The following is a 24769-nucleotide window of genomic DNA, read 5'->3' on the forward strand; positions in this document are numbered from 1 at the left end:
TATATTCAACATGTAAGCGAAAAATAAGAACACAAACAAGTTAATTGTAAGTTTTTTTTAGAACATTTTATTAATCTTTTACACAAAAACTAAGACTGCCTTGCTTGTTTCCTTCTCACTCATCAAAATAACCCCACCAGGCGACCAAGAGAACTTCTAGTTATTAGCCTTTTTTAACCTTCTTATATGGTAAGGCCCCAGCTAAATGGTGACAGATTCTCATTGATATATACCTTCTCAACATATTTACTTATGAAGTTAAGATTAGCATTTGCCAACTTTATTTTTCTGTCATGATCTTAACCTTCTGCTCAAATGATCTAAATATAAGCATAACAGGATTAAATACCTTCTTCTTATCTTTAGCCAGTCCGTTTGGTTTCATCCTTCTAATTAAAATATATTTCTTTCTTTGAATACACGGATCAACTACTTTCAATGTAATCATTACAAAACTTTCTTAATTTTCATTATCTGCTACTGGTACCCCTTGTTTTTCAATATTTGACCTTCTTAAAATATTGTTATGCTGATTAACTTTCTAATACAGGTCACAGCCCTCCTCAACTTTAGCAACAGTTTCTGATAGTCTAATGATATCAGCTTTCAGCAATTCTGTTTGATATTTTATCGTTTACTTTTCATTATTAACTGTTTCAAAGCCACCACTAATAAAGCTAACAGACTCTTCTAAAACAATAACTGTTTTCTGGGTTGTGAGCTCCTCCTTCAGTTGCCTTATCACCTCAAAAAGACTCTTCTGACTTTTTCCAAGGTCAACTTTCAACTGCTTAAAATTTTTCCATTCATTTTCATTATAAATTTTTCTAAGCTCTTTAGTGTTGTTTTTGTAAAGACATTCTAGTTTATATTAAATGCATTTTACTCAAATAGAAAGATTCAACGTTGGATCTGTTTTGAAGATTCAACATTTAAACTTAAAGTAGTTGAAACTAAAAAACTAAATTTCTGGATAATACATGTAAGCATATTTATAGACCATTTGCAACTTATTATTAACAGATTACTCATTTTGTTTTATATTTTATTTCACAAAGCTTTTCAAAACTATACAAGTTCCATTTCAAGTGATAAATGTTAAATGAAATCTGAATTTTTTTTGGTTAATGAACAGCTCAAAATATAAGTTTAAATTATGATGTATGAATAAATTAAAATAAATACAAAATGTAGAGGTTTAGCAAGTAAAACTAAAGTAAAGGTATGTTTATTAATAAATTGTTAATAATTTGCTTTTCCATTTAATGTTATTTGCATATTTAACTTACGTTGCTCTTCCTCAATCAATATTGATTCCAGGCTGTAGAGTTTGCTTTGTTTACAGTGTTTCAAAACATTAAAGTTTTAAACTATGTCAGAGTTTTGACAGGGTGTGAAATTAAACAGATGTTCAAATATTGTGCTGTTTTTATCTGTTCTGCAGTGGTCTGTAATTTGTCCAAATAGTTGCTGTGGTGTTTCTCCAATATAAGAGATTCTCTGATCTGCAGAGCAGGTGTATTTATATATAACATTTGCGCCAAATACTTCTGAGCATTTTCTTTTGTTGTTGAAATAGTCAAAAACTTTTTTTGCTGGTGTAGGCCGGTTTAATATTAATGTTGTGTTTTTGAAATATGGATGCTATTTGTATTTAGAATCTTTTGAACAACTACCTATGTAATCTGGTGTGAAATAAGAGCAGTTTTGGGTTTCTGTTTTCTTTTCTTTTTTTGTGTTAATTTTTTCATTTCGTTTAAATGTTGAGTTGTCAATTTTGTAAACTTCTAGGAATTTGTTGTATATTATTATTATATTGATTTTGGACTCTATTAACTTTTTTGGATACTGGTTCTTAAGCAATAAGTTTTTAAATTTTGAAAGCTCATTATTGAAAGCGGTAAAATTTGAGCATATATATAGCACTCTGTTTAGATAAAATTTTATTAAGTTTCCAAGATTTTGGACAAATACTAGTTTATTCCATTATTAGACCTGTGTCTGTTGCTTTTCTGTACACATTTGTGTGTAGTTGGTTTGATACTTGTTTTAACCATCTAGAATGAGATTTAGTTGATTAGTTTCAATATTTTGTTTTTTATACTACTAATTTTGTTCAAGAACATGATTTTTATATGTTTTGAAAATGCTTGAGTAAAACATTTTTAGCCTTGCAGCTAGTACTTTACTATTTTAAAAATAATATTGTAGTTCTTTTTTTTTTTGATCTGAAGTTAATATTTATCATGATTTGAATTTATATTAAGCCGTTTAATTAAGATTGAAGTTAATAAACATGCATTCAATTTAATACTTTATGTGGCAAGATAAAAGTTAGTCAAATATATTTTTTCATTATATATAAAATTAACTAACATTGTTGCATAAAATTATTCACAACTTAATTTTTTAATCTTTATTGATTTAAACTTTTAACAATGAATCTTCAAAAATAGTATTTTTCATAAGTATAGTGACATCTAATGCAGAGGCATACATATAAAACCTTCCTTTTAATTATTAAGTATAAAAACGAACATGAGCTTTAAGTAGTTTGCGCAAAGGGCAAAAACAATATTTTTTAAGGGTTTGATAAAACTCAGGATGACTCAGGGTATTTTAAGGTCACCCAGGACAGTTTTTTTGACACAAAAAGTAGCAACCCTGTGTTTTATTTTTGTTAATTTTTGCCTGTTTTAATTGCTTGGTTAGTTGAAAAAAAAAACAAAAATAACGTTAACAGAATTTTTAGTCTCTGTTTTTTTATATGCATTGCATAATATGAAAATGATATAGTTTTTAAAGAAAAACAATATTTTGTTCTTATACTGCTAAAGGCTAATTTGGCCATAATTACATAAAAATTTTGCCCATCATGGTCGGATTAGCAAAGAAACACTGTACCTATTTTTTTATGCCTAAAAGAGTGTACCCTGAATATAGTAAACTAATATGTTAGATGTTATTTTTTAGTTAACTTAGTAAAATACACAACATAAAATATTAAATATGTTTTAAAATTTAAACAGTTATTTTTTTAATTTCAAGTTTTTAAATTATAGCCTGACCAAAACTTATTAGTAAATCATGAATGGAGAAAGCAGTAATAGTGATAGTGCATTGGACATAAAAGGAAAAGGAAATCATTTGTGGCTGGTAAAAGTTCCAAAGCATTTAGCTGAGAAGTGGTTGAGTTCAGAGGGTGGACAGAATGTTGGAAAATTGTCAATCAACAAATGGTCTGTTTATCTTAGTAGAGTTTGTCTTTATTTAATATTATTATGGTTTACTGTGCAAGCATTAGACTCAGGTATCAGAACTTGAGCATTTTTAAGCATGAAAGACAAAAATACTCTCTAAACATAGGTTGTTATTAAAATTAAAATAAAATGAAAATATAGTACATAAATTGAGCATAACATTTTAAGGCAAATAGATTTTGTAAAACTACTGTTAAAAAATGTATCACATGTAGTCAAAACAAACTTCATTGTCAATTAGAAAAGGGGACAGGTTCAAAATCCACCCAAAATCAAAATCCACCCGATCAAAATCCACCCAGCCAATTTTGAGAATTGCTTACCAATCGAGGGTAAGGGTTAGGGGTAACAATGATAGTGAAAAATAAATAAAAATTAAATAAACAAAAAGATAAAAATGTATAACATAAATAAATAAATAAACAAACAAACAAAAATCGAGTGGACTTTGAACGCAAGTGGATTTTGATAGTATACCTAGAAAAGATAGTTTAAAAGCCTCAAGTTTTAAACAAACTAGTTTTAACTCCAGAACAAAGCAATTAATAATTATAGAGTACATGCTTAAGGAAAAGTAAATATTTATAGTTTTTTTACATTAGTAGTATTTAATTGGGATAAAGGTAATTTTTTACTAAGTATTATTTATTCATAAATTTTTTTTTGGGGCTTTTACAGAATTTTACTAATAACTATACTTCAATTTTTTAAGGGCATATGGGGTCCAACATTTTTTTTTAAAACTAAAAATGACATTGGATCTTAAATGAAAGCTTGAAGTACAAACTACAAGCCAGTTTTTATAAAAATAAAAAATATTAATTAGCTTTTGATATATTGTAATTTTTATAAAAATGTTTGGATACAAATGTATAGACCGCAAGTTTTCTGGGGTCAACTTTCTCAGTAATTTAAAGAATCACTAAAAATCTATCTTCTCCTTAATTTTTTAAGCTAGACACCTCAAACTTTCAGAAAATGTTCCTTTTATACTTTATAGTTTAAAAGACTTTGAATGTTGGAATTTTTTAAAAGTTAAAAAATAAGAGTTTTAGATAAAAAAAGGTAGTTTTTTTTTAATAATATTTTTTTTTAAATTAAAAAAATCATGCATTCAATCTTTTTAGAATTTAATAATACACTTTCTGTGAAAATTTGACGAAGATTGCTTAAAAAATGAAGGAGGAGATAGATTTTTAATGAAATGGTCTTTTTTTACGTTTTTAGTTTGCGCCTTCCATATGGAACCTATTGAGGTCACCAACTTTGATCGCTAATATCTCAAAAATTACTTTAATATTTTTCAAGCGGTTAAAAATGTCTGATAGCTCAGATAAAACTCTATAAAATAAGATCAACTTGTAAAAATCAAGGCGGACCCCCCTATGCCCTTAACAAGTTTTAAACTAAACCCTCTCACACAAAACTACATCCAGTGGTAATTTTTTCCACTAATGACTAAATCATAGCTCTATGAAAAAAATAGTTTTTCACTTGTTATTTTTTAAATTTAAAGTTTAGTATTCATATTAGTATTAGTAACAAGTGATATTCATAATATTTTAATTCAGTTTATCAAAATTTAAAATAAAAAGCTATATAAAACAGGGTTGCCACACTCTCAGGGCAACTCAGGATATTTTTAATATTTTTTTACTCAGGCTGACTCAGAATAGTTTTGCTTTTTTATATAAACAACTCAAGATAGTTTTAAAACAATTAAAAATTAAATTTTGTGGAAGAACTTGATGTTTATTTTTATAATTCAAAAAGCTTAAAACAAAAATTTAATTTAGGATTTAAAAAAACTCAGGATGGCTCAGGACAGTTTTTTGAATTAAAGAGTGTCAACCCAGATAAAAACCTAAAAGTTTTAATTTAATCAATCTAACTTAATATTTATCATTATCTTGTAAAGAAAATAAATACAAAAACAAAGTTATTTAAATATAATATATAAACATTCTTTTTTGATAAAATGTGTTCAGTCATTAATATTTTTAAAAATCTTAAATTTGTAAAGTTCAATACAAGTGTGTTTTTTAAAATGCTATTAAAAAAAATATCTTGTTATGATTCTAGTAAAGAGTATTTTTTAAACTTATTTATAGAGGTAACAATATTAAAAGTTTTCGAAGCATTTACATCAAATTAAAGGATATTTTTTAGTTTAAACTACTTGCACAAATTGTTCATTTTTTAAACTAAGTTTTACTCCTAAAAATAACTTTTGATGGCAGCTTTTTTAAAAATTTATGTTGTTATAATTAAACTAGCGTGAACTTGGCTTGAATTGCTTTTTTTTGTATATTGGTTTTAACCAAACTTAAAAACCAATTATTTTCTAATTCTTTAATGCTAACTTGGAACTTTTTTCTTTTATTCTAAAGAACGTTCTTTTGCTTTGCTTTTCACAATAGTTTCCATCGAATTGGGGTTTGACTTTTGTAGTGGGCCCCCTTTAAATTTTAATTATTGTTTTTTTATTTTTTTTCTAATTTTACAAGTTTTTATCCGAAAATAATAATTTTTTTAAACTTTTTTTTTTCAACATACTTATTAAACTAAGTTTAAACGTGTAATTAATTTTTTATTTTTAATTTTTTTTTATACCATAAGCCTAAATAAATTTTTCTGAAAAGTTCTAATTTTGCACGATTTTCGATTTTTAGGTTTACAGACTTTTATGTAAAAGTTTTTTTTTTTAGTTTTTATTTTAACAGATTTGTATAATTAAGTTTCATGATATAATTATATTTTTCTCCCAATTAATTATTGTTTTTAGAATATATGACCCTCACAAGTTTTACCTAAACTCTTAGCAATTGAGCAAGAAGTCCCTCAAATAGCTTTGCTTAGAATTTAGGTAAAACTTGTATGGGTCACATATTTAAAAAACAACAATTAATTGGGAAAAAAATATAATTACATCTTGAAACTTAACTAAACAAATCTGTTAAAAATAAAAATTATTGAAAAAAAAAATTTTTTTGCATAAAAGTCTGTAAACCTTAAAATCGAAAATCCTGCAAAATTAGAATTTTTCTAAAAATATATTTAGGCTAATGGTATAAAAAAAAAGGAACAAAAAATTAATTACAAGTTTAAACTTAGTTTAATAAGTATGTTAAAAAAAAAATTATATAAAAATATTATTTTTAGAGAAACACTTGTAAAATCAAATAAATAGAAAAAAACTTAAAAATTTTAAAGGGGCCCACTACAAAAATCAAACCGCAATTCGATGGAAATTATTGTGAAAAGCAAAGAAAAAGAACGTTCTTTAGAATAAAAGTTAGCATTAAAGAATTTGAAAATAATTGGTTTTAAAGTTAGGTTAAAAAAAAATTACAAAAAAAGCCATTCAAGCCAAGTTGTTGCTCGTCAACATAATGGGGTTACATAAAAAAAGTTATTGAAACAAATTTCTACAATTAAATATTTTCTCAGTTTTTTATTTCTAATTGTCTTATTTTAAAAAATAATGATTCATGTGATATAGTTTTGTAAAAGAGGATAACATTTCTACGATAATCTTTATTTTATATCTTATCTAGCATATTAATACTTCAAAAGTAATTAAATAAAATAAAGTGATTTACATTTGTTGTTGAGAGAGGGATCAAAGTTATTAAACATAATAACAAGGTACTTAGTTTAAACATCAAAGTATTCTTTATCAAACTTTATATTAACAACACTATGATAATATATACTATTTAAATAGATAGTTCAAAAGACAGCTAATAGTACTATTATAATTATACTCTACATGAAATATTAAGAGAACATATATGTAAACTTTTGTCTTTAAAATAAACTAACTTTAAGACTTATGATTTTTCTTAGTGAGAGTATATGTAAAACACTACATAGTTCATTTTAGAATGACAATTTTTTGTTATATAAGTTAAATCTTTTATGTTTTTTTTATAATTTTTATAATATCAATAATGTGTTCTACTTAAAGAATTTAGTTTACAATTTGTTCAATCTTTTTTCAAAATATTAGTTTATACAGTTTTTCACTTGTATTTACTTCTTTAATAATTATTTGTAGTCTTTGAGTGGTAAAACTGTTTAAACTTAAGCATGCTGATTCATGTAGAGAAATGTTGTATAAGCAATATACAATAAACTTAATATATTTGTAAGATACAGAAAACAAATATCTTTCTTAAATTGCCATAAAACAGGGTTGCCACGCACTCAGGACATAATTTTTAAAGATCTTGAATGATACTTAGTTGATTTATTTTCTATATTTTACTATTTTTTATCCAATTTTGTTGAAGAACTTGATATTTAATAATTTTGGAATCTTTATTCAAAGATATGAAAAAACTCAGGATGAATCATGGCGGTTTAAGGTCACTCAGGACAGATTTTTGACTTAGAAGTGTGGCAACCCTGTATAAAATGTAATTAAGTAGTTTTTATATGTATCTAAGAGTAGGATTGCCATAAGTTGCCATGATTAGAGTTTTTTAAAGTATTGTTTCTTAAAAACAATTAAATCCAATGGAGTTTAATATTAATAATTCTATTACAAAACAGGTTGAGTTTTAGCAACCTAAGTATAAGATAACTTTATCTATTATAAGCTTGTTTTAAAAAGAACTGACTGCAGTCCCATTTGGATTTGCAAATAACAACTATGCTTAGTAGAGCACAGCAATGTTTAAGAAATTAATGTCTTTATTAAAAACTACACTGTAAAAAAGTTAAGTTTATTTAAATAAATCTATAAATACTTAGATAACATTTTTTATGCATTTATTTTTGTTTTGATTGACTTGTCTATCTTGAAAGTATTTCAATAAATGTATTTTATGCAAAATCTTGCTTAATTACTTTTAAGAATAATTTCAATAGTTTTGTATATTTGAAACTGTTTTCTGTTTTTAAAGTTAGAAAATAGCTTAGTCAATGGTTTTAAATTTTTTATATTAGTATTTTATTGTTTTTGTAGTAGTTATTTTAAATTTTACATTAGATATAAAGTTTTATAACTTATAGATAGTAAAGTTCTGATTTCTATTTGAACTTAGTTAAAACCACTTTCAGAAAAAAAAATTACATGCTATATACGTTTGCATCTTTATTATTTTATTTGTCGTATAGCTTTTAACTTAATATTTTGGCTTAACAATGAATACCTTATTTAGACATTTCATGATTTTTGCACTTGTTGTATTGTATAGTTCACACTTTTGTTCAAAGCTTTAGCATTCAAAGGTAAAACACATTAAGAATGCTTATTAGCTAATTTTAAACTGTTTAGTTTCTCTTTTATTTCTTGAGCTTTAAGGTTACACATGGATGCCCAAAAACTAGGAATTTTTAAACTTAGGCAAAAAACCTGGAATATGAGGAATTTTGAAAAAAACCCTGAAAGTCAAACAAAATCACAATAACTTGAAAAAACCGAAATTTTAAATATTTTTTTTCTAAATGATGATGTTTTGATTAGGTACAAAAAATCTATCAATTACAAACATTTTTTGTATTATTTACAAGTTTATTTATTATAAATTACATTTAAAGTAGCATTACAGTATCTTTTCAATGTTTTTAAACTATTTGAGACAGTCTTTTACATTGAACTTAATTTTATACTAAAAATGAACAAAAAACTTATACGTATAATAAGCTTGATAAAATTAATAAAACCTAAGAAAGTTTTCAAGAACCCTTTGCAACCCTGACTAAAAACAACAGACAAAAAAAATCATCTTATAACAATTAGGTAAATTTAAAGCTTACTGAATGAACTTTACAAACAAATGGTAACTATGTCATAGTTTAAAGGACTAATTAGTATTACCGTTTACAACACTTGATCAATAAACAAAATATATTTGCATATTGAAATAGTTATAACATTAGTACTTTTTTGTGACAATGTTCTTCCCTAAAAGTTTTTTATATTTTGTTTGCAAGCCTATATTCTAATGAAATTAACTAGCAATTTATAAGACTTAATTAGGCTTAAGTACATTTTATATAAAGTATTTTTTGTTTTTGCCCACTAGTGTGCACATGTATTCCAAGAAATATTCTAATCAATTAACTGCTGTTCACAGAAGAAAAATAAATAGAATAACATATCAACGTAAAAATATATGTTTTTAGTTTTCTTTTTTAATTTGAACTGATACCAGCAGTTCGAAGATAACATACACAGCAAGTAAACGTATTCGGAATAGTGGTCATCAAGATGAAATACCTGCAGATTATGAGTTCAAAATTACAAAGATCACAGATAGAGATCAAGCACTAGCAGTTTTTTCAGAAACGCCTGTGGATAATGGTTAGCTTTTGTGTTTGAAACAGTTAAGTGGCAGTTTGTAATGGTGTTACATGCAAATCTTAGTTGTTAAATTAAAAATATAGCCACTTACAAGTTATGAAGTTTTTTAGTTTAAAATACTATGTTTAGAGTTTGAAAAAACATTTAATAATATTTTGAGATAATAATTATATTTTTTCGTATGTATGGTACTTTATGCTAAAATTTGTTGATAAAATCCAATTTAAAAAAAACTACAATCACATACAAAAATTGTTGTCTATAATTTTTAAACACTATTAGAAAATTGAAAAAAAAATTACTCTATATATTTTTAACTAAGATTTGAGATTAACTTTAAAAAGATAAAATTTTTCATATATAAAGAAGTACAAATTCACGTAGTTGTATAAAAGATATATAAAAATTAGAATTTATTAAAGTCCTTTTTGAATATTAGTAAAATATTAAACTTATTTTATTTTTATTTTACGACAACTTTAAAAAGTTAAGTAAATCTTAAAGAAAAAAAAGTAATATCTGACCATACTTATAAACCTTACTAAAAATGTTATTCAAAGTAGTAAGAGCATAAAATGTTAAAAATAATTTGATTAATGTCACATTTTTGTCAAGTAAGAAAATTATCTTTCACTACACAGAATATTTCTAATTTACTTTTAATTTTAGTCTAAAAAATACTATTTATTTAGTTATATATACAGGGTTACTACTTTACCTGGAATCCTAGAAAAACCTGGAGTTTGACAACTTAGGCAAAAAAAACCTTGAAAAACCTGGAATTTTTAACAATTTTAACATGTTCAGTAGTAAAATTTCGATTTGACACAAAAAATCTACCATATAGATAAAAAAAATTGTTATCATCTATTATTTTTTATTTTTTTTAACACATTTAAAGTAGCTTTGCAGTATCTTTTCAATGTTTTTATACTATTTAACACAGTTTTTCACCTTCAGGTTAACTTTAAACTAAAAATAGACCCAAAAATGTGTACTTTTAAAAACCTGGAAGAATTTTGGAAAACCTGTAAAAAATTTTGAAAAAACGAGTGGCAACCCTGTAATATAATGTTTTTATCTTGTATTTCAATTCTTAGCTTATAAACTTTAAATGCAAAAATATGCCTTGCTGACAATAATTCATGAAAGCTGAGCATCGGATCAGACCAATTCAAACTTGCTATGAAAAGCAGTTTTAAACTCCCGCACTCTTAAACGATTTTTAAGGAACCTCATTGATATGCTTAAATGCAACCTGAGCGCGCGTGTTTCAAACAGACAAGTCGGCGCTGGCGCTGGAAGGCAAGGTGGTGCACAAGGCCGACTGCAAGCCGGTGTTCAACGAAACGTACAGGAACTTGAAGAGGAGGCAGCGGGAGTTGGCGAACAAGCCGGTGAGAGAGACGAAGCGCATCAACGAGAGCGACGTGCAAAAGTACAAGCCCATCAACATCACCAAGGAAGAGGTGTTTGTTTGTTTTTTATCAACTTTGTTAAGTTTTCATCAGTTTTTTATTAAACTTTATATTAAACTATTAGTTGAAGTTGAAAATAAGTTAGTTATTGACATCACCAAGGGAGAGGGTATTTGTATGCAAGTTGTAAAATATTCTATACTCAGTTGTTGACTTTGTTTAAAAAAGTATTAAACAAAAAGTAAATTTCAAACAATGACAATTTAAAAATTTTAAATATCAAAAAGGCTTGATGAAATTTTAAATCTGTATTCGACACACAGAGAGACGAGCAGATGCGGAAGAAGAGCAAGGGAAACAAGCTGCGGATCAGCAAGGACGAGCTGCAGAACAAGCTGTACGAGCTGTTCGAAGCCCATCAGTACTACTCCACCAAGAACCTCCACGCCATCACTCAGCAGCCTCAGGTACAGAAGTGTTTTTATTTCTTTGAGTTCAAGAAGAGTTTTTTTTTTGCAAAAAATGACGTTTGTCCTTATATTAACTCAGCAACTTCAAGTCTGCGCTGAGTGTGATAATTATAACGTTTAATGGTACAAAATTAATAAAGTTAGTTGTTTACAGTGATAATTTAATTTGCACTGTGTTTTATTAAATTTTTTAGTTTATTGTGTAAATGAAAATTAGTTCCAAATAAAAAACTTGTTCTCTACAGACTGTTCATAAATTTTTAAACATTAGACTGAAAATTAAAAAAAAAAAACGATTGCTTAAAAACTACAGGAGGAGAAAAATTGTTAGTGAAAGAGTTTCTTTTTTTGGCTACCATTAAGAACTTACCAAACTCTCTAGCTTTGATCGCTTAATCTTAAGAGTTTGAAAATAAACAACTAGTAACTTAGTTATTAATGTAAAAATATGACTTAATTTAAAAAAAGTAAAACTACCCTTACCTCAATGCCTTAAATATTAAGTGTTCTTGTTCAAGTAGACACTAAAAAAAAACCACAATCAAAAATTGTATAGACACTAAACTATTTGAATATTTTAACAATTACGTACATCATTTTTGCACTTAATTTTCCGAATGAAGTTATTTTTTTTATAATAAAAAACTATAAATTTAGTTAAATAGGTTACGTTTATATATAAAGAATAAATTGAACAGTTTTAAGCTGGAAGTCCAATGTTGCACCGGTTTTCTTCTATATAGCTGAAAACGATATTCAGATTTATTTCCAATACCGTTATTTGAATAATATTTTTATAACTTATTGAAAATCTCTCATTTCCAGAACTTTTTATCGGAAGTTCTCAGAGAGATGTGTGAGTATGGAAAATCTCCAGAGCACCCTCACATGTGGGAGTTGAAGGAAGAATACAGAAAATACTAACCGCTAGGTGACGCTGCTTCATATTTACTGGTTTCTCCTGAAATTTTACTTAGTTGTCCATTTCATGGTATTAGGTTTTTATTGGACTATTTGTTGCATTACTTTGGTAAAAAATTTTTTAAATATGTTTTTAAACTTTATTACATATTTAAGTAAATGATTTATTAAGAATCTTAAAAAAATGATTTTTTTTAGAAAACTTTGTTTTGAAAATTTTGTATGATTTTTTTTTTTGTTTCTATCTCAAAAATTATTACTTTTTAAATAAAAATTTTATGCTTTTAGTAAGCCTTATAAACTTTTTAATATTCTTAATTTTTTTGTAATTAAATGAATAGTAGATAAAGTACCTTCTAAATATTATTAAATTGACTAATGTAATTAGTTTTAAGGACTTTTTTGTAAAATTCCACAACACAACAATCTGTTTAAAAATAATAAATATAATTTTAACTGTTTTTTATTGAATTGTCTAAATCCGTATTATTTTATGCTCTGTAAATGTAATTTCCATATATTTGTTTTTAAAATTATTTATATTATACCTATTCTTAGCTACATTTTAAAATTACAAATGCGTAAGTTAATCTTAAAAAAATCCATTTGTACAAAAAGATATTGAACTAATCTTTAAGTTTGTAAAAAAGACAAATAAGTAAAAAAAAGAAAAGTACACTTGATTTTTAAACAACTTTTTTATAAGTTTCATTCTGATATTTAGTCTACTTTCATACACTTTAATTATGTAGGGTTTGTCACATATTCCTTAATCAACTACTTCAAATTTTTGAGTCCAGTTGACTCTTGTTAGAATTTTTTTTTATTGAAAATACTTTAATTAAGTACAAGATTTAAATTATTTTGATAAATAATAAGTTGAGATCGTAGTAGTGGTTAAAATGAATATATTTTTGTATTAAATAATATTTGTAGAAATTTTGTATTAAATAATATTTAAAAAAAGGCACCCTTATATTATTAATTAAGGGGTTATTATTTTTAAATTTATCCCAAGGGGGCGATCAAAAAACAAATTTGCTTTAAAGTTAAATAAACTCTTTCTTCTATTTTCTCAGGGTTGTAGTTAAAGACTACAAACTATTGTTATAGTTGAAACTTTACTTGAACTTTTTTAAAGTAAGCTAAATTTAAAAGCACACAGCAAAAAATTTTTAAATAGCTTATAATAATAACAAACTAAATAGAATTTTTTTTTATTACACTAACACATGTTTTTGTGTGTTAACCCTTTAACATACAGAAACATGTGTTAGTGTAATAAAGAAAGAATACTGTTTAGACTGTTAATATTATATATTCCAGTGAACTTTTTTCGCCCGGATCTTAGTTAACAAACTTATATTTTTTAATAGTTAAAATAGCTTATATAAATATTTAATTTATTATGAGCAACAGTTTGTATTCGTCTTGTTGCTTGCTTGTTAAACCATCTTATATAGTTTTTAAAAAACTACCCAAAGACCATTTTTTGCTCTTCGTCACAAACTCCAGAATATCTAGTGTGGGTCTCAAATAATAGCTTTATGGCTCCCTAACTTACTAAAATGACCCACTTTTGTAAGCCTCAATCTAGTGTAAGTTTCATTACTAACTTTGAATACGCCTAAGACGTTTTTTCTCTTCATCATGAATTCCAGAATATCCAATTACATTTCAAAATTTTCCCGTTAAATCTAGTGTAAGTTTTAAAACTACCCTTTGATACACTTGAAACCTTTCTTTTATGCTCTTCATCATGAACTCTGGAATACCTAGTTTTAGTTTTAAAGCTACCTTTTAAAACGCCTAAGATATTTTTTCGTCATCATAAACATAGAGTATAAATTTCCCATAATATGTAGTGTTAGTTTCAAAACCACCCTTAGATACGCTTTTTTAAGACCTTTTTTATTGCGCTTCATCATAAACTCCAGAATATCTAAAAGTAAGTTTCAAATTATTCTTTTATGCCCCCATGGCCCCTTTTCAGTTTATGGCTCCCAAAGGAGCTATATAGCTCTCTTTGGGAAATCCTGTTTTAGACACATGTCGCAAATATTAAGAAATAAATAAAAATACTAAATTAGACAAGTGAAAACTTTATTTTTTAATACCGAAAAGTGATATCTTCTGTTATAACCTCGAATTAAAACCTACTAAAATAAGCACCTATCGAAAGTGATCTACAGAGTCAAAAATTTCGAGTCTGAATCTGAATATTTAATTTATTAAGATCCGGCTGGATCCGGATAGTTTTTAATTTAAGGCCCGGTTGGGTTTTATATTGTAGTAGCTTAATCTTAAGTCGAATTAAAAAACTTTTTATTACATAAACAATTCCTATTCTATTTTAGGCTTTTACCATAGTTGATACCATGTCTGTACTTTTTGACGGCTTAACACTATTTTCAATTGTACTTTGTTTTATAATTTTAAACACTTGCGAAAGAAAATGTTCTAGTTCGTATGTTGTAAAAGTAAAAAATTAATCTTAAATGAACGTAAAATATTTTAACTTAGTTTGTAATTTGTTTTCTATTTTAAGCACTTGTTAGAATAAATATATTATTTTTTTTACCTAAAAAAAAAACAAGTTTATCGTAATAGTGGCTTGTACGCATATCAAAAAATTCAAACTAAGATCTTGTGTATGTAGCATAATTTTTTTATTTTTAGCAAGACGTTTGATTTTTGTTCGTTTTTAAAACAAATTATCCCAACAATACCAATGGATTTATTTTTTAAGACGTTAAAAAAAGTTTTCTAATAAATAAGTGATAATATAGTACATAATTATTATTTGTGAGGTTGTATTCTGTTTACATTACAAGCAACCTAAATCTTTAGAGTTTCAATTATAAAAATATCTGGATTCGGATCCGGTCGGACTTTAATTTGATAAAACATATGGATCAGTTGCGAGAGTTCATCACAGCTTAGTTGCCGTAAGAAATAGATTGTTTTTATTCATAAGGTAGACAAGTGCAGTATTTGACAGTCTGAGCAACAAGTTTTCCGAACTTAACTATCATTACTAGAAATAAGTGATTAGTTTTAATCGAAAATTCCTGGTCTGTGGAATCGATTAAAGTTAAAAAGGAACTTAAAGATTTTTTGTGTATAAAATTACCTAAGGTATAGTAAAAAAAATGTATTACTGACTAAAATTTTGTTTGTCTAATATAAATGGAATGGGTTTTTTCATAAAAAACACTCAATATTTTCTTAAAATTCTTAAAACCTTTTTCTTAAAATTTTTAAATTTATTTTCTACACGAAATATTTTTAAGCATCCAACATACAAAATGGATTTTCAATTTTTTTCTTAATGTAATAATAATAAATTCCTGAAAAGAATATTTGACTGTTCATTACAAACTTTAAATTAATATTTTTTAGTTTTTTATTTATATAAAATACTAGTTTAGTATTCATTAGTATATTGATAAACAATATTATTAAAGAATAGCAGTTCTTGGTAGCCACAAAAACTTTTATTATTTAAATAGTGTATTTGTTTTTAACTCGTTCATTTAAGTTTATTATAGTGGTTAACAAATACTTACATACTCGTTTATTAATATGGTTGTTAAGGAATATCCTAAAATCTTTAAAACTGTGTATGAATAAATAGAGAAACGAAAAAAACGGGTTAAAAATATGTGTGTTATGGGATTGTAAATAAACGTTTTTAGCAATTGTAGTAAAATTAGTTTTTTTCCGTTGCAAAATTTTCAGGTGAATCTCAACTCGATATTGACTTACTAGTAATTAAACATACTGTATTATTATAGTAATTATAGATAAATATATCAGTGAACAACGCTTACTACCTTAAAATTAAAAGTTATTACAAAGCTTAAAACTGTTTAAAGTATGTTTTTAATTACATTATAATTCAAATTTGTAGAAAAAATTTTAAGAAGTCCTTTCTCAAAAGTAATATTTGATAAAATCCCATCAATGCACATCTTTACCTAGGCCGTCTATTTTTTGTACGCATATCTCAAGTTGTTGTTTAATGTTTTGGTTGTAAAATGTTTTCTTTTAAAGTTTTTAAAGTATTTTAAAGATGTTCTTTTGCGAAAAACGTTTTTTTTTCACATGAAAGGTTTAAAAATAATTTTATTTACCCTCACGCTGTATTACTAGCTAGATTATTTGCTAAAGACCTCCTAAATAACTCAAGTGTCCTTAAAATTAGCATGTAACAAACATAAAAGCAAGAAAAAATACTGAAATTTAAGCAAATTTCGCTTTCCAAAGAAATTGAGTTAATTTTGCTTGAACTCTTGTTTGTTTAATAATTTATAACCTAACGCCTTATCTAAATAAAACATATACTTTAATAAAGAACAACTTTTCGTGAATCTTTCATTTAGTTTTGTAAAAGTCTTCTACTCTTATAACTTTTTATGTTAAAAAAACGAAGTTAAAAGTATAATTTTTTATTAAATCAAAAGTGTGCAAACTAATTTTTTTAATTAGCTGCATTGAAAACATTATGGTGATGTATGACTATTGACCTCGAAAGCTCTCTTTTACTATTGTTTATTGAACGACAGAAAAAAAATGCTCAAAAGGTTTGGTCTGAGGACCTGGTGTACAAAAAACTTTTAGGTTATGAAGGTTTACACCAGGTTGTAGACCAGTTTATTTATCATGTTCAATAAACTTTGAAAACACAACCATCTAACTGGGCTGAAAAGCCAACTTTAGAATATAACAGAAAAGTAACACAAACGGGCATGCATTACCTGTAAACAGTCGCAAACAGTAGTACATGGATAAAGCATTTTTTTGGATAAAAAAACAAAGCTTAATTAATTAGTAATAGTTTAATTTGACGTTTGAATTTAATATCGGCAACAATTTTTTCAACGTCGTATTTAAGGATGTCTTCTCAAATTGTTTGCAAAATAAATGTCTGTCAGTTTAATTTTGCAGTTTTGTTTTTTAATCCATGCAATAAAGTTAATTTGTATAGACAACAGTATTGAAGTAAAAAAAATACTTACAAGCTAAATCAACTCAAATCATTTTTTTCCTTGTTTTTTATTAATTTAAATTTTGGTTTATTTTATCAAATAAAACTTTTATTTTTGTCAATAGCAACTAAAGTATTTTTTCAAGTTGAAACTTTACTGAGCCATCTAAATTTTTTTAAACGTACTAGGTATTTTAATTTTATTTTACTCATTGCCAATTTTGTAAAATTATCCTATAAATTTGCAAAGACTTTGACCTCTTGATCTGAAGAAAAAAAATTTCTTTGTATGATTAGTCAACACAAGTTTTGTGCTTTGCTTTTGAGGACATATAAGCAAATGTAATTGGGTATCATTTGATGATTGACACTTTAAATTGATAAAAAAAAATTATATACTGATTCAAGACGATGAAACGTAACTTTAGTTATCATGTTTTACTTAAATTAATCTAATGAAACAAACTTGTACATGTACTTGCCTGTTGATTCGCAATTTTTTTAAACTAAAAAGATATTTTTTCGCCTTTTGTTTGCATACTTGAAAAGCACTTAGAATAATATGTTATAAGTATCTTCTAAGTAGCGATCTAATTCAATTTTTTTATAGTCAATTGACCGAAAAAAAAGACGTTCAAAATATTTGTTCCTAGGACGTGGTGCACGAAGAACCTTCCGGTTATTGATTCACACACCACGGATACCTTTTAATGTCTTGTCTAGGACAAGACTAGTGGATCCAATTAATTAGAATCTAAATCTGTATCTTCTTTAAAAAAATATCTTTATTTACAAAATAAAATCTTAGTCTAAATAACGCTAAATTATACTCCAAGTAGAACTTATCATAAGTTCTAACCAATCATTCGATGAATTTAGATATATGATATAAATTATCTTTTTTTTGATTTTAAGTATAATCAATTTTGACACAAACCAATGGTCGGCAAATTACGGCCCATCAAGCAAAATCTGTAGTGATCGATGCATTATAACAGTTTTGCTTAAAACAACTTGTAAAAGTAAGTAAGTTGTTATTTTATACTCTAACATACTTACAAGTATAGCTTTATATACTATAGAAAGTAATGATTGTATAACCCTTTATTTAACACAATTACGGTTTTGAATAGTTGTTATTTTTACTTAACGTAATTCTAAGATTTTTTTAACAAACTTGGCCAGTAAATTATTTTCTTATGTTAAATGTGGTCCATTGTTTTCAAAAGTCTGAATACAGTTGTTATAGAACATTAAATAAAGCTTACGAAGATTAATTAGCTAAGGAATAAAAAAAATCATAAAAATTTTTAAAAATCAAAAAAATACAGTATAAGTGTTGGTGTGTCATAAAATAAAAGGAGCTAAAACATTTTGTTGATGATTTGATTATAGCTTGTGTCTTTTTATGGAACTTTTTGTAATAAGTTTTGTGTAACTATACTTTTAAATCTAGAGCAGGGTTTCCCAAACTCATTTACTAAATCGCCTCTTAAAAAATTAAAAAAAAAAATCTTCCCCCATGATTTTAAACAGTTATTTTTCTCTTGATTTCGTTATTTTGAGCCAAAAAAGTTGTGTTTGAAATGAAATTTAGACTGGTACTTCTTAAGCACGCACTTTTGGGCTGTGTTCAAAGTAATTTACAGGGCTTGAGAAAACAATTTGCAGTTATTTTAATAATGAATGAACTTTACCGCAAGATCAAATCAACTTTACCGCAAGATCTTAATTATTATTGATAGCGCGAAACATCTCAACTTTGTCGATGATGGCCGTAATAACTACTGGTTAAAACAGTTACTTATTATAAGCCTGGTAAAGTGTTTTATAATACTTAATTATTTAAAAGCTTAATATTTTCTGTAATCATTTATGTTTAAATATAAATTGTTTTGAAACTAATGAAACTTTTAGATTAGTGTTAGACAACTTTTTTTGTTAGCAGGTCATATTTACCAAAAAAAATCCTTTATCGTGTCTACTTGTTAAAAAAGGTACTTGCGGGCTGAATTATTTAAAAAACTAACAAATAAGAAATTTAAAAAAACTCTGAGCAAAATTGTAATAAAATGATCTAGTGTTATTGTGATCTAGGAAGTACTATTGTGAACTTAAAACCGAATTGTAAGCGTATTTCAAAATATTAAGAATCAAAAAACTTAATTTTATTTATTTTGCACAAGTAGTTTTCAAGTTACTTAGCGGTCCTAAATTTGACTAGATCTGGACCTACCCATCTGAAATCTTAACTGAAACCTGACATTATAATAATATCTAATACAACGAATTTCGGACATTTAGTAGTTAATGCTAAGTAACTTATTTAAGCCGCACAGTATACTTAAATTATTGTGATTATTAAATACGTATAATAATAACTAATTTGCATATACACTACCTGGGAACGGGTCAAAATTGCACGAAGATACTTTTGCACGAAGACAAATTTGCAAAAGGGCACAAAATTGCACGAGGGAACAAAGTTGCACGAAGAAATTTTTGCGCTAAGGGTCAATTTTGCACGAGAGTAAAAAAAAAACAGAAAAAAAAAGATAAATTAATAAAAAAACAAAAGAAAAAAAAACTACCGACCGAGGGTTTGGGCTAACAGTGATAGTAAAAAAATAATAATTGAAAAAAAGAATTTAACCCGTGCAAAATTGTCTGCTCGTGCAAAAGTATCTTCGTGCAATTTTGTCCCCTCGAGCAAATCTGACAGCTACCCACACTTAAAATATTTGATTACCATGTGAGCACATGGCAATCAAAAGTTACATTTTTTTATTTATTAGTGCAAGCTCAAAAACAAAACATTGGTTTCAAAACATAACTTACAAAATATATCTTAATTAATTACAACAACTTTTTTATTCTATTGAAAAGTTGACCTTAATATAGTTTTATTTTTTAATCTAATTAAGTGAATTTTCAAAAAACAATTGGAAATATCCATGAGGTGATAGTTTGTAAAAGATTTTTACAAACAACTTATGATCCCAAATAGCATATATATCAGGTTATGGAATGGTAAGAGGGATTTCATTCATTTACGATCTATGTAGTTGTTAAATGAGAAAATATATGAATAAAAATATGTAGTTTACTTAAAAATAGTAGTCCTAAGCACTTAAACTTTTTTTTCTATATTTTACGTAAACAAAATAGACTTTTTTTGTTCAAAATTTACCTCAGGTTAAATATTCAATAACAAGTTACAATTAGTAAAATGGCAAGCTAAAAAGTAAAATTTCATGACTGCCCAAAATTTTAAAATCGCGCCCACGCCCTCTACTAATTAATGCCTCCCGACTTACTAAAATTGCCCCCAGGGAGCGGTACCGCCCACTTTGGGAAATCCTACTCTAGAGGTTTTGTTTATTTAAAAAGAAACGACTTGACTCATGCTCTTGTAGCAGTTGCTTCACTGCCTATTTAGCTGTATAGAAGTAGATTTTCGGAAAAAGATTCATTCTTAGGGCTTGAATTTGTTTTTTTTTCCTTGTACGTGGCTTTTGACAAATGGAAATTGCTTGAGCCATGATTTGCTTAGTATTACCTAGCTGACTATTAAGTGTGTTAACTTTGTATTTTTATTGTGTAACAAACTGTAAAAAAAAACATTTTTAACAGTACTTGTTTTAACATAATGAAAAGACGCTACTTAGAATAAGCAAGGTAAGCTCTATGTAGAAGTCATCAGAACATAATATCACTACACACTCTGTACTATTAATAGGATCTGGCTTGAAGCAACAAAATTGTTTGTTTATGGTTTAATACAGCTTAAATAAAACTTATGTGATCATTTAACTCAAAAAAAAACTTTTTGTTAATCTGATAGAAAATAGTAAGATAATATGCTATTTGTTACAATAACATAACACAATAGTAAAACGTTTGTACTAAATTTTTAATCTTATTTTAGTTTATTATCTGAAAAACTTAGAGCATTAAGCAACAAAATTGTTTTAAATACTTTTTATATTTACCATTATTATTAACATGCAATACTAGTTTCTTCATTCGAACAGCTAAAAAGTTAAAACAACCAGGAAGCAATAAAACAAAATAATATTGCAGATACCCTTCACAATTGATTATGGTTTACATAAAAATCTTAAAAAGACGAAAAAAACATGTGAAAATTTTTAAAATATAAGTTTTACCTACACGCAAATCATTAAAAAACTTTTCAACAAATGAGGAGAGGGTAAAATTTAAAAGAGTGTATATATTTTGTTTTGTTGCAACTTAAACTATTTGTTGTTTGTTCAAAACTCTAGTTTTAAATTAAACAAAGTTTTTATTTTTATTCAACTGTTATACTTAGTAATGTATTTTCAGTATATAGAGTCTACAAGATTTCTAAGTTGTAACACAAAGAAAAACTTACTCAAAAATCAATCTTATGTTTAAGCACTGTTCATTGTATATTTTATTATCTATTTGTAAACATTCTAAACACTCTATTTTAGAAATTGTTAGATTTTTAACAACTGGTTTTTTAATAAATTTTATGTAGTTTGTATTTTTTATTACATCGAATTGGAAAAATTTTTTTTAAACATTAAAGTTTATTTGCTTTTGAAGTTTGTTAAAACAAAGTCATTTTTACATCAGAATAATAATTTACACTTATGAAATCACTTTTATTTTCTTAAAGGTTAATAAAATTTCTTAAAAACATATATTTTATTTTAACTGTAATACTTAGTTTACCTAAAACATTTACTAAAGTTTACTAAAATAGTCAGTACACTACATATATGAAGTTATTTCAATAATTTTAATATCCCCCTCAAGGCTGTTTGTAAATATAAATGGAATTGTGTTTGTACTTTTTATTTCACCATACTTCAAGCCTGCATTTTCTGTTTGTAATAACGACTTGTTAAAAATCTTACTATATAAAATAAATTTACAATCAAAACTAGTAAAAATATTCTATGGTTTATTTTATAACAGTAGCTTTTAGTTAAAAATGTTAACACTAAAGTAATTAAATTTTACTTACCTAGCAAATTTGTAAAAAAATCGTAAGTTTCTTCATTACGGATAGTCGAGGCAATGTAAGCTACTTTCGTAGATTTCTTTTGCAAATAATAACTCAACGTATTTACTAAAAGTTTGATTGCTTCTTTATCAAATGTGATGTCTGCGGTTAAACAAAAATGTTACTATTTTTCAGTATACTGAGTATGTAGATAATAAATTATATAAAAAATATAAACAACTATAACTCTTAATAAGATACTCCTAACCTAAAAAATATTTTACTTACATTAACTATCATATAAACAGTTGGACTTCTAATTAAAAATAAAATATTTTTTTTCAAAGTATTTATTGATAAATTTTAGAAACGCAACTACGAGTTTGTTTTTAACAAATATAACAAGAAAAGTTTTCTTTTTAGTTTTCTAACATCTTATAATTTATAACCAACCTGATTTCTAATAAAAAAATATACTTAATGTTGATGGCGCAACATCTCAACTTTGTTAATGATGGTCGAAATAGATATTAGTTAAAATAAAATATACTAAAACTCAATTTTATACAATTATATTTGAATAAAAGTAACTATTCACCTGCTCCTATTATTACGTCACAGTCATTATTATCAACATAAGTTGATTCATCTCCCCAGTCAAGCAGGCTAGTGGAAGTACAATCTATAAAATATTGTCATTTTGATATAACTGAGTATAATTTATTTACAAAACTGTTTTTGGGCAGCTATGATACTAATCTTATTACAAAAATATAATTTCAAATTTACTTTTTACTTAATATTAATATTTTTCTTTATAATATGTCAACTTTCAAATTAGAACCTCGAGAAATATCATTTATCTCCAAGTTATGGTTTACGTGTTTTATTACGTCACTGTTGCAGTCCGTAAACGTGTATTTGTTGATACTTTTAATATTTTTGCAAATTGAAAGTCCGGTGAAGCCACAACCACATCCTAATTCAACGACTGATTTCGAAGCAAATTTGTCTTTGTTTTGTAATGACCACTCTGCTAAACAGAACGCTGCCTGGAAAATTTATATATTACAAAACCAGTTTATAAATTCATCTAACTATTTTTTCATAGGTTAAAGTATTAATCTATCATTGAAAAATTAACAACTTTTTAACAAGATGATAATTTGTTCTTATAAATATTTTCATGTCAAAAAAAAGAATCAAAGTTAAAAGTTTATTGTTTTAGCAAAATATAATACTTCACAAACCATAACTTGATAAATAAAAATACTAATCTATGGCTTACTTTATTGCTGAGATACTTATTAAATAAAAAAAAATTTCGTATTCATATCTTTCGAAAAACAATTATAAGCTTTCAATAAAGTCAATAACTTTTTGCCGAGCTTTTCAGCACAAGTCATTAAAATTTTATTGGTAAATTATAACTTTTTCAACTGTAAGTTATTTTAACACTGTAAAAAACATAAAGTTATATAGTGCTTAAGTTTTCTTTATCTTAATCTATTCTGCTTTACTGAACAGCGGTAAAAGTATTTAAGTTTAGGGTTTACAAACTACATATTTACAAGAAAAAAAATAAGTCAAAAATGGTATTTAAATTAATTAAAAAACTAAAGTTCTAAGAAAACTATTACTTCAATAACAAAGATTAAAGGACTACGAAAAGTATCTTTTAAATTGAAACATTTATAGAAAAACAGCACTTACAGTTAAAAATTATGGTTTATTTTATTTTCATTAATAAATTTTACCATAATTACGATATTCATTTTTCCTCGACACTTTAATATTTATTACTAAGCATTATAAAAATTTATATTCAAGGCTGAAAAAAGTAATAAATATTAAAATAATTAGTAAAGAACTAAGTATAAGCGAAACTATTTTTAGCATAGATATTAAAAGCTAAACATAAGGCAATAACGATTTTATTAAAGACACTATTGTTAATTTTATAAGCAAAGAAAGTACAAAATAAAAAAAAATAGAAACCAAATTGATTCTAATAAAAATAACGACAAAAACCAACAGCCCACGAAACTAATCCCGTTGTTCCTCCTGATAAAATATTTGTGTTTTCCAGTATTGATAAAAACGAATTTTCCTGTAATAAAAATGTTGAATCATTAAATAGTTTTCTACAATACGCTAAGTCATATTATCTGTATATTCTCTTACTCCTCAGTAACTAAGCATTTTTTTATATTTACAAAAGAATAAGTCTAGATGTTTTCTATCTTTTGAAAACGAAAAAGTTCCATAAAAATCTCTATTATCGAAAGTAAGCTTGCTCTTATAAACGTAGGCTTCTCCTATATTGATACAGTTTTATTTGTTACAGGTTTACGACTATTTTCACAAAATATTTAGCCACTACAAATTATCTTGAGTTTAT

The 24769-nt window shown here is 25.8% G+C and overlaps 1 protein-coding gene across 1 annotated transcript; it reads left to right on the forward strand.

Annotated features, from left to right (window-relative positions):
• Window positions 1-3067: 3067 nt before the first annotated feature.
• Window positions 3068-12799, forward strand: LOC145829604 (general transcription factor IIF subunit 2-like). Its single transcript, XM_082937446.1, has 5 exons — window positions 3068-3239; window positions 9428-9573; window positions 10855-11042; window positions 11315-11458; window positions 12287-12799. The coding sequence occupies exons 1-5, from the start codon at window positions 3088-3090 to the stop codon at window positions 12383-12385; spliced, it is 729 nt and encodes a 242-aa protein (XP_082793572.1). The 5' UTR covers window positions 3068-3087; the 3' UTR covers window positions 12386-12799.
• The last annotated feature ends 11970 nt before the right edge of the window (window positions 12800-24769 follow it).

Source organism: Thalia democratica, chromosome 2 (assembly GCF_965202585.1).
Source record: "Thalia democratica chromosome 2, ktThaDemo2.hap1.1, whole genome shotgun sequence".
Classification (NCBI taxonomy): Eukaryota; Metazoa; Chordata; class Thaliacea; order Salpida; family Salpidae; genus Thalia; species Thalia democratica.

What these genes read in the sequence shown, in the direction of transcription:
- LOC145829604 (XM_082937446.1), top strand. Translation starts at nt 3,088, where the DNA reads ATGAATGGAGAAAGCAGTAATAGTGATAGTGCATTGGACATAAAAGGA. An exon ending in TCAACATCACCAAGGAAGAG is followed by an intron (nt 11,043 to 11,314) that starts GTGTTTGTTTGT and finishes TTCGACACACAG; the next exon opens with AGAGACGAGCAGATGCGGAA. An exon ending in CCATCACTCAGCAGCCTCAG is followed by an intron (nt 11,459 to 12,286) that starts GTACAGAAGTGT and finishes TCTCATTTCCAG; the next exon opens with AACTTTTTATCGGAAGTTCT.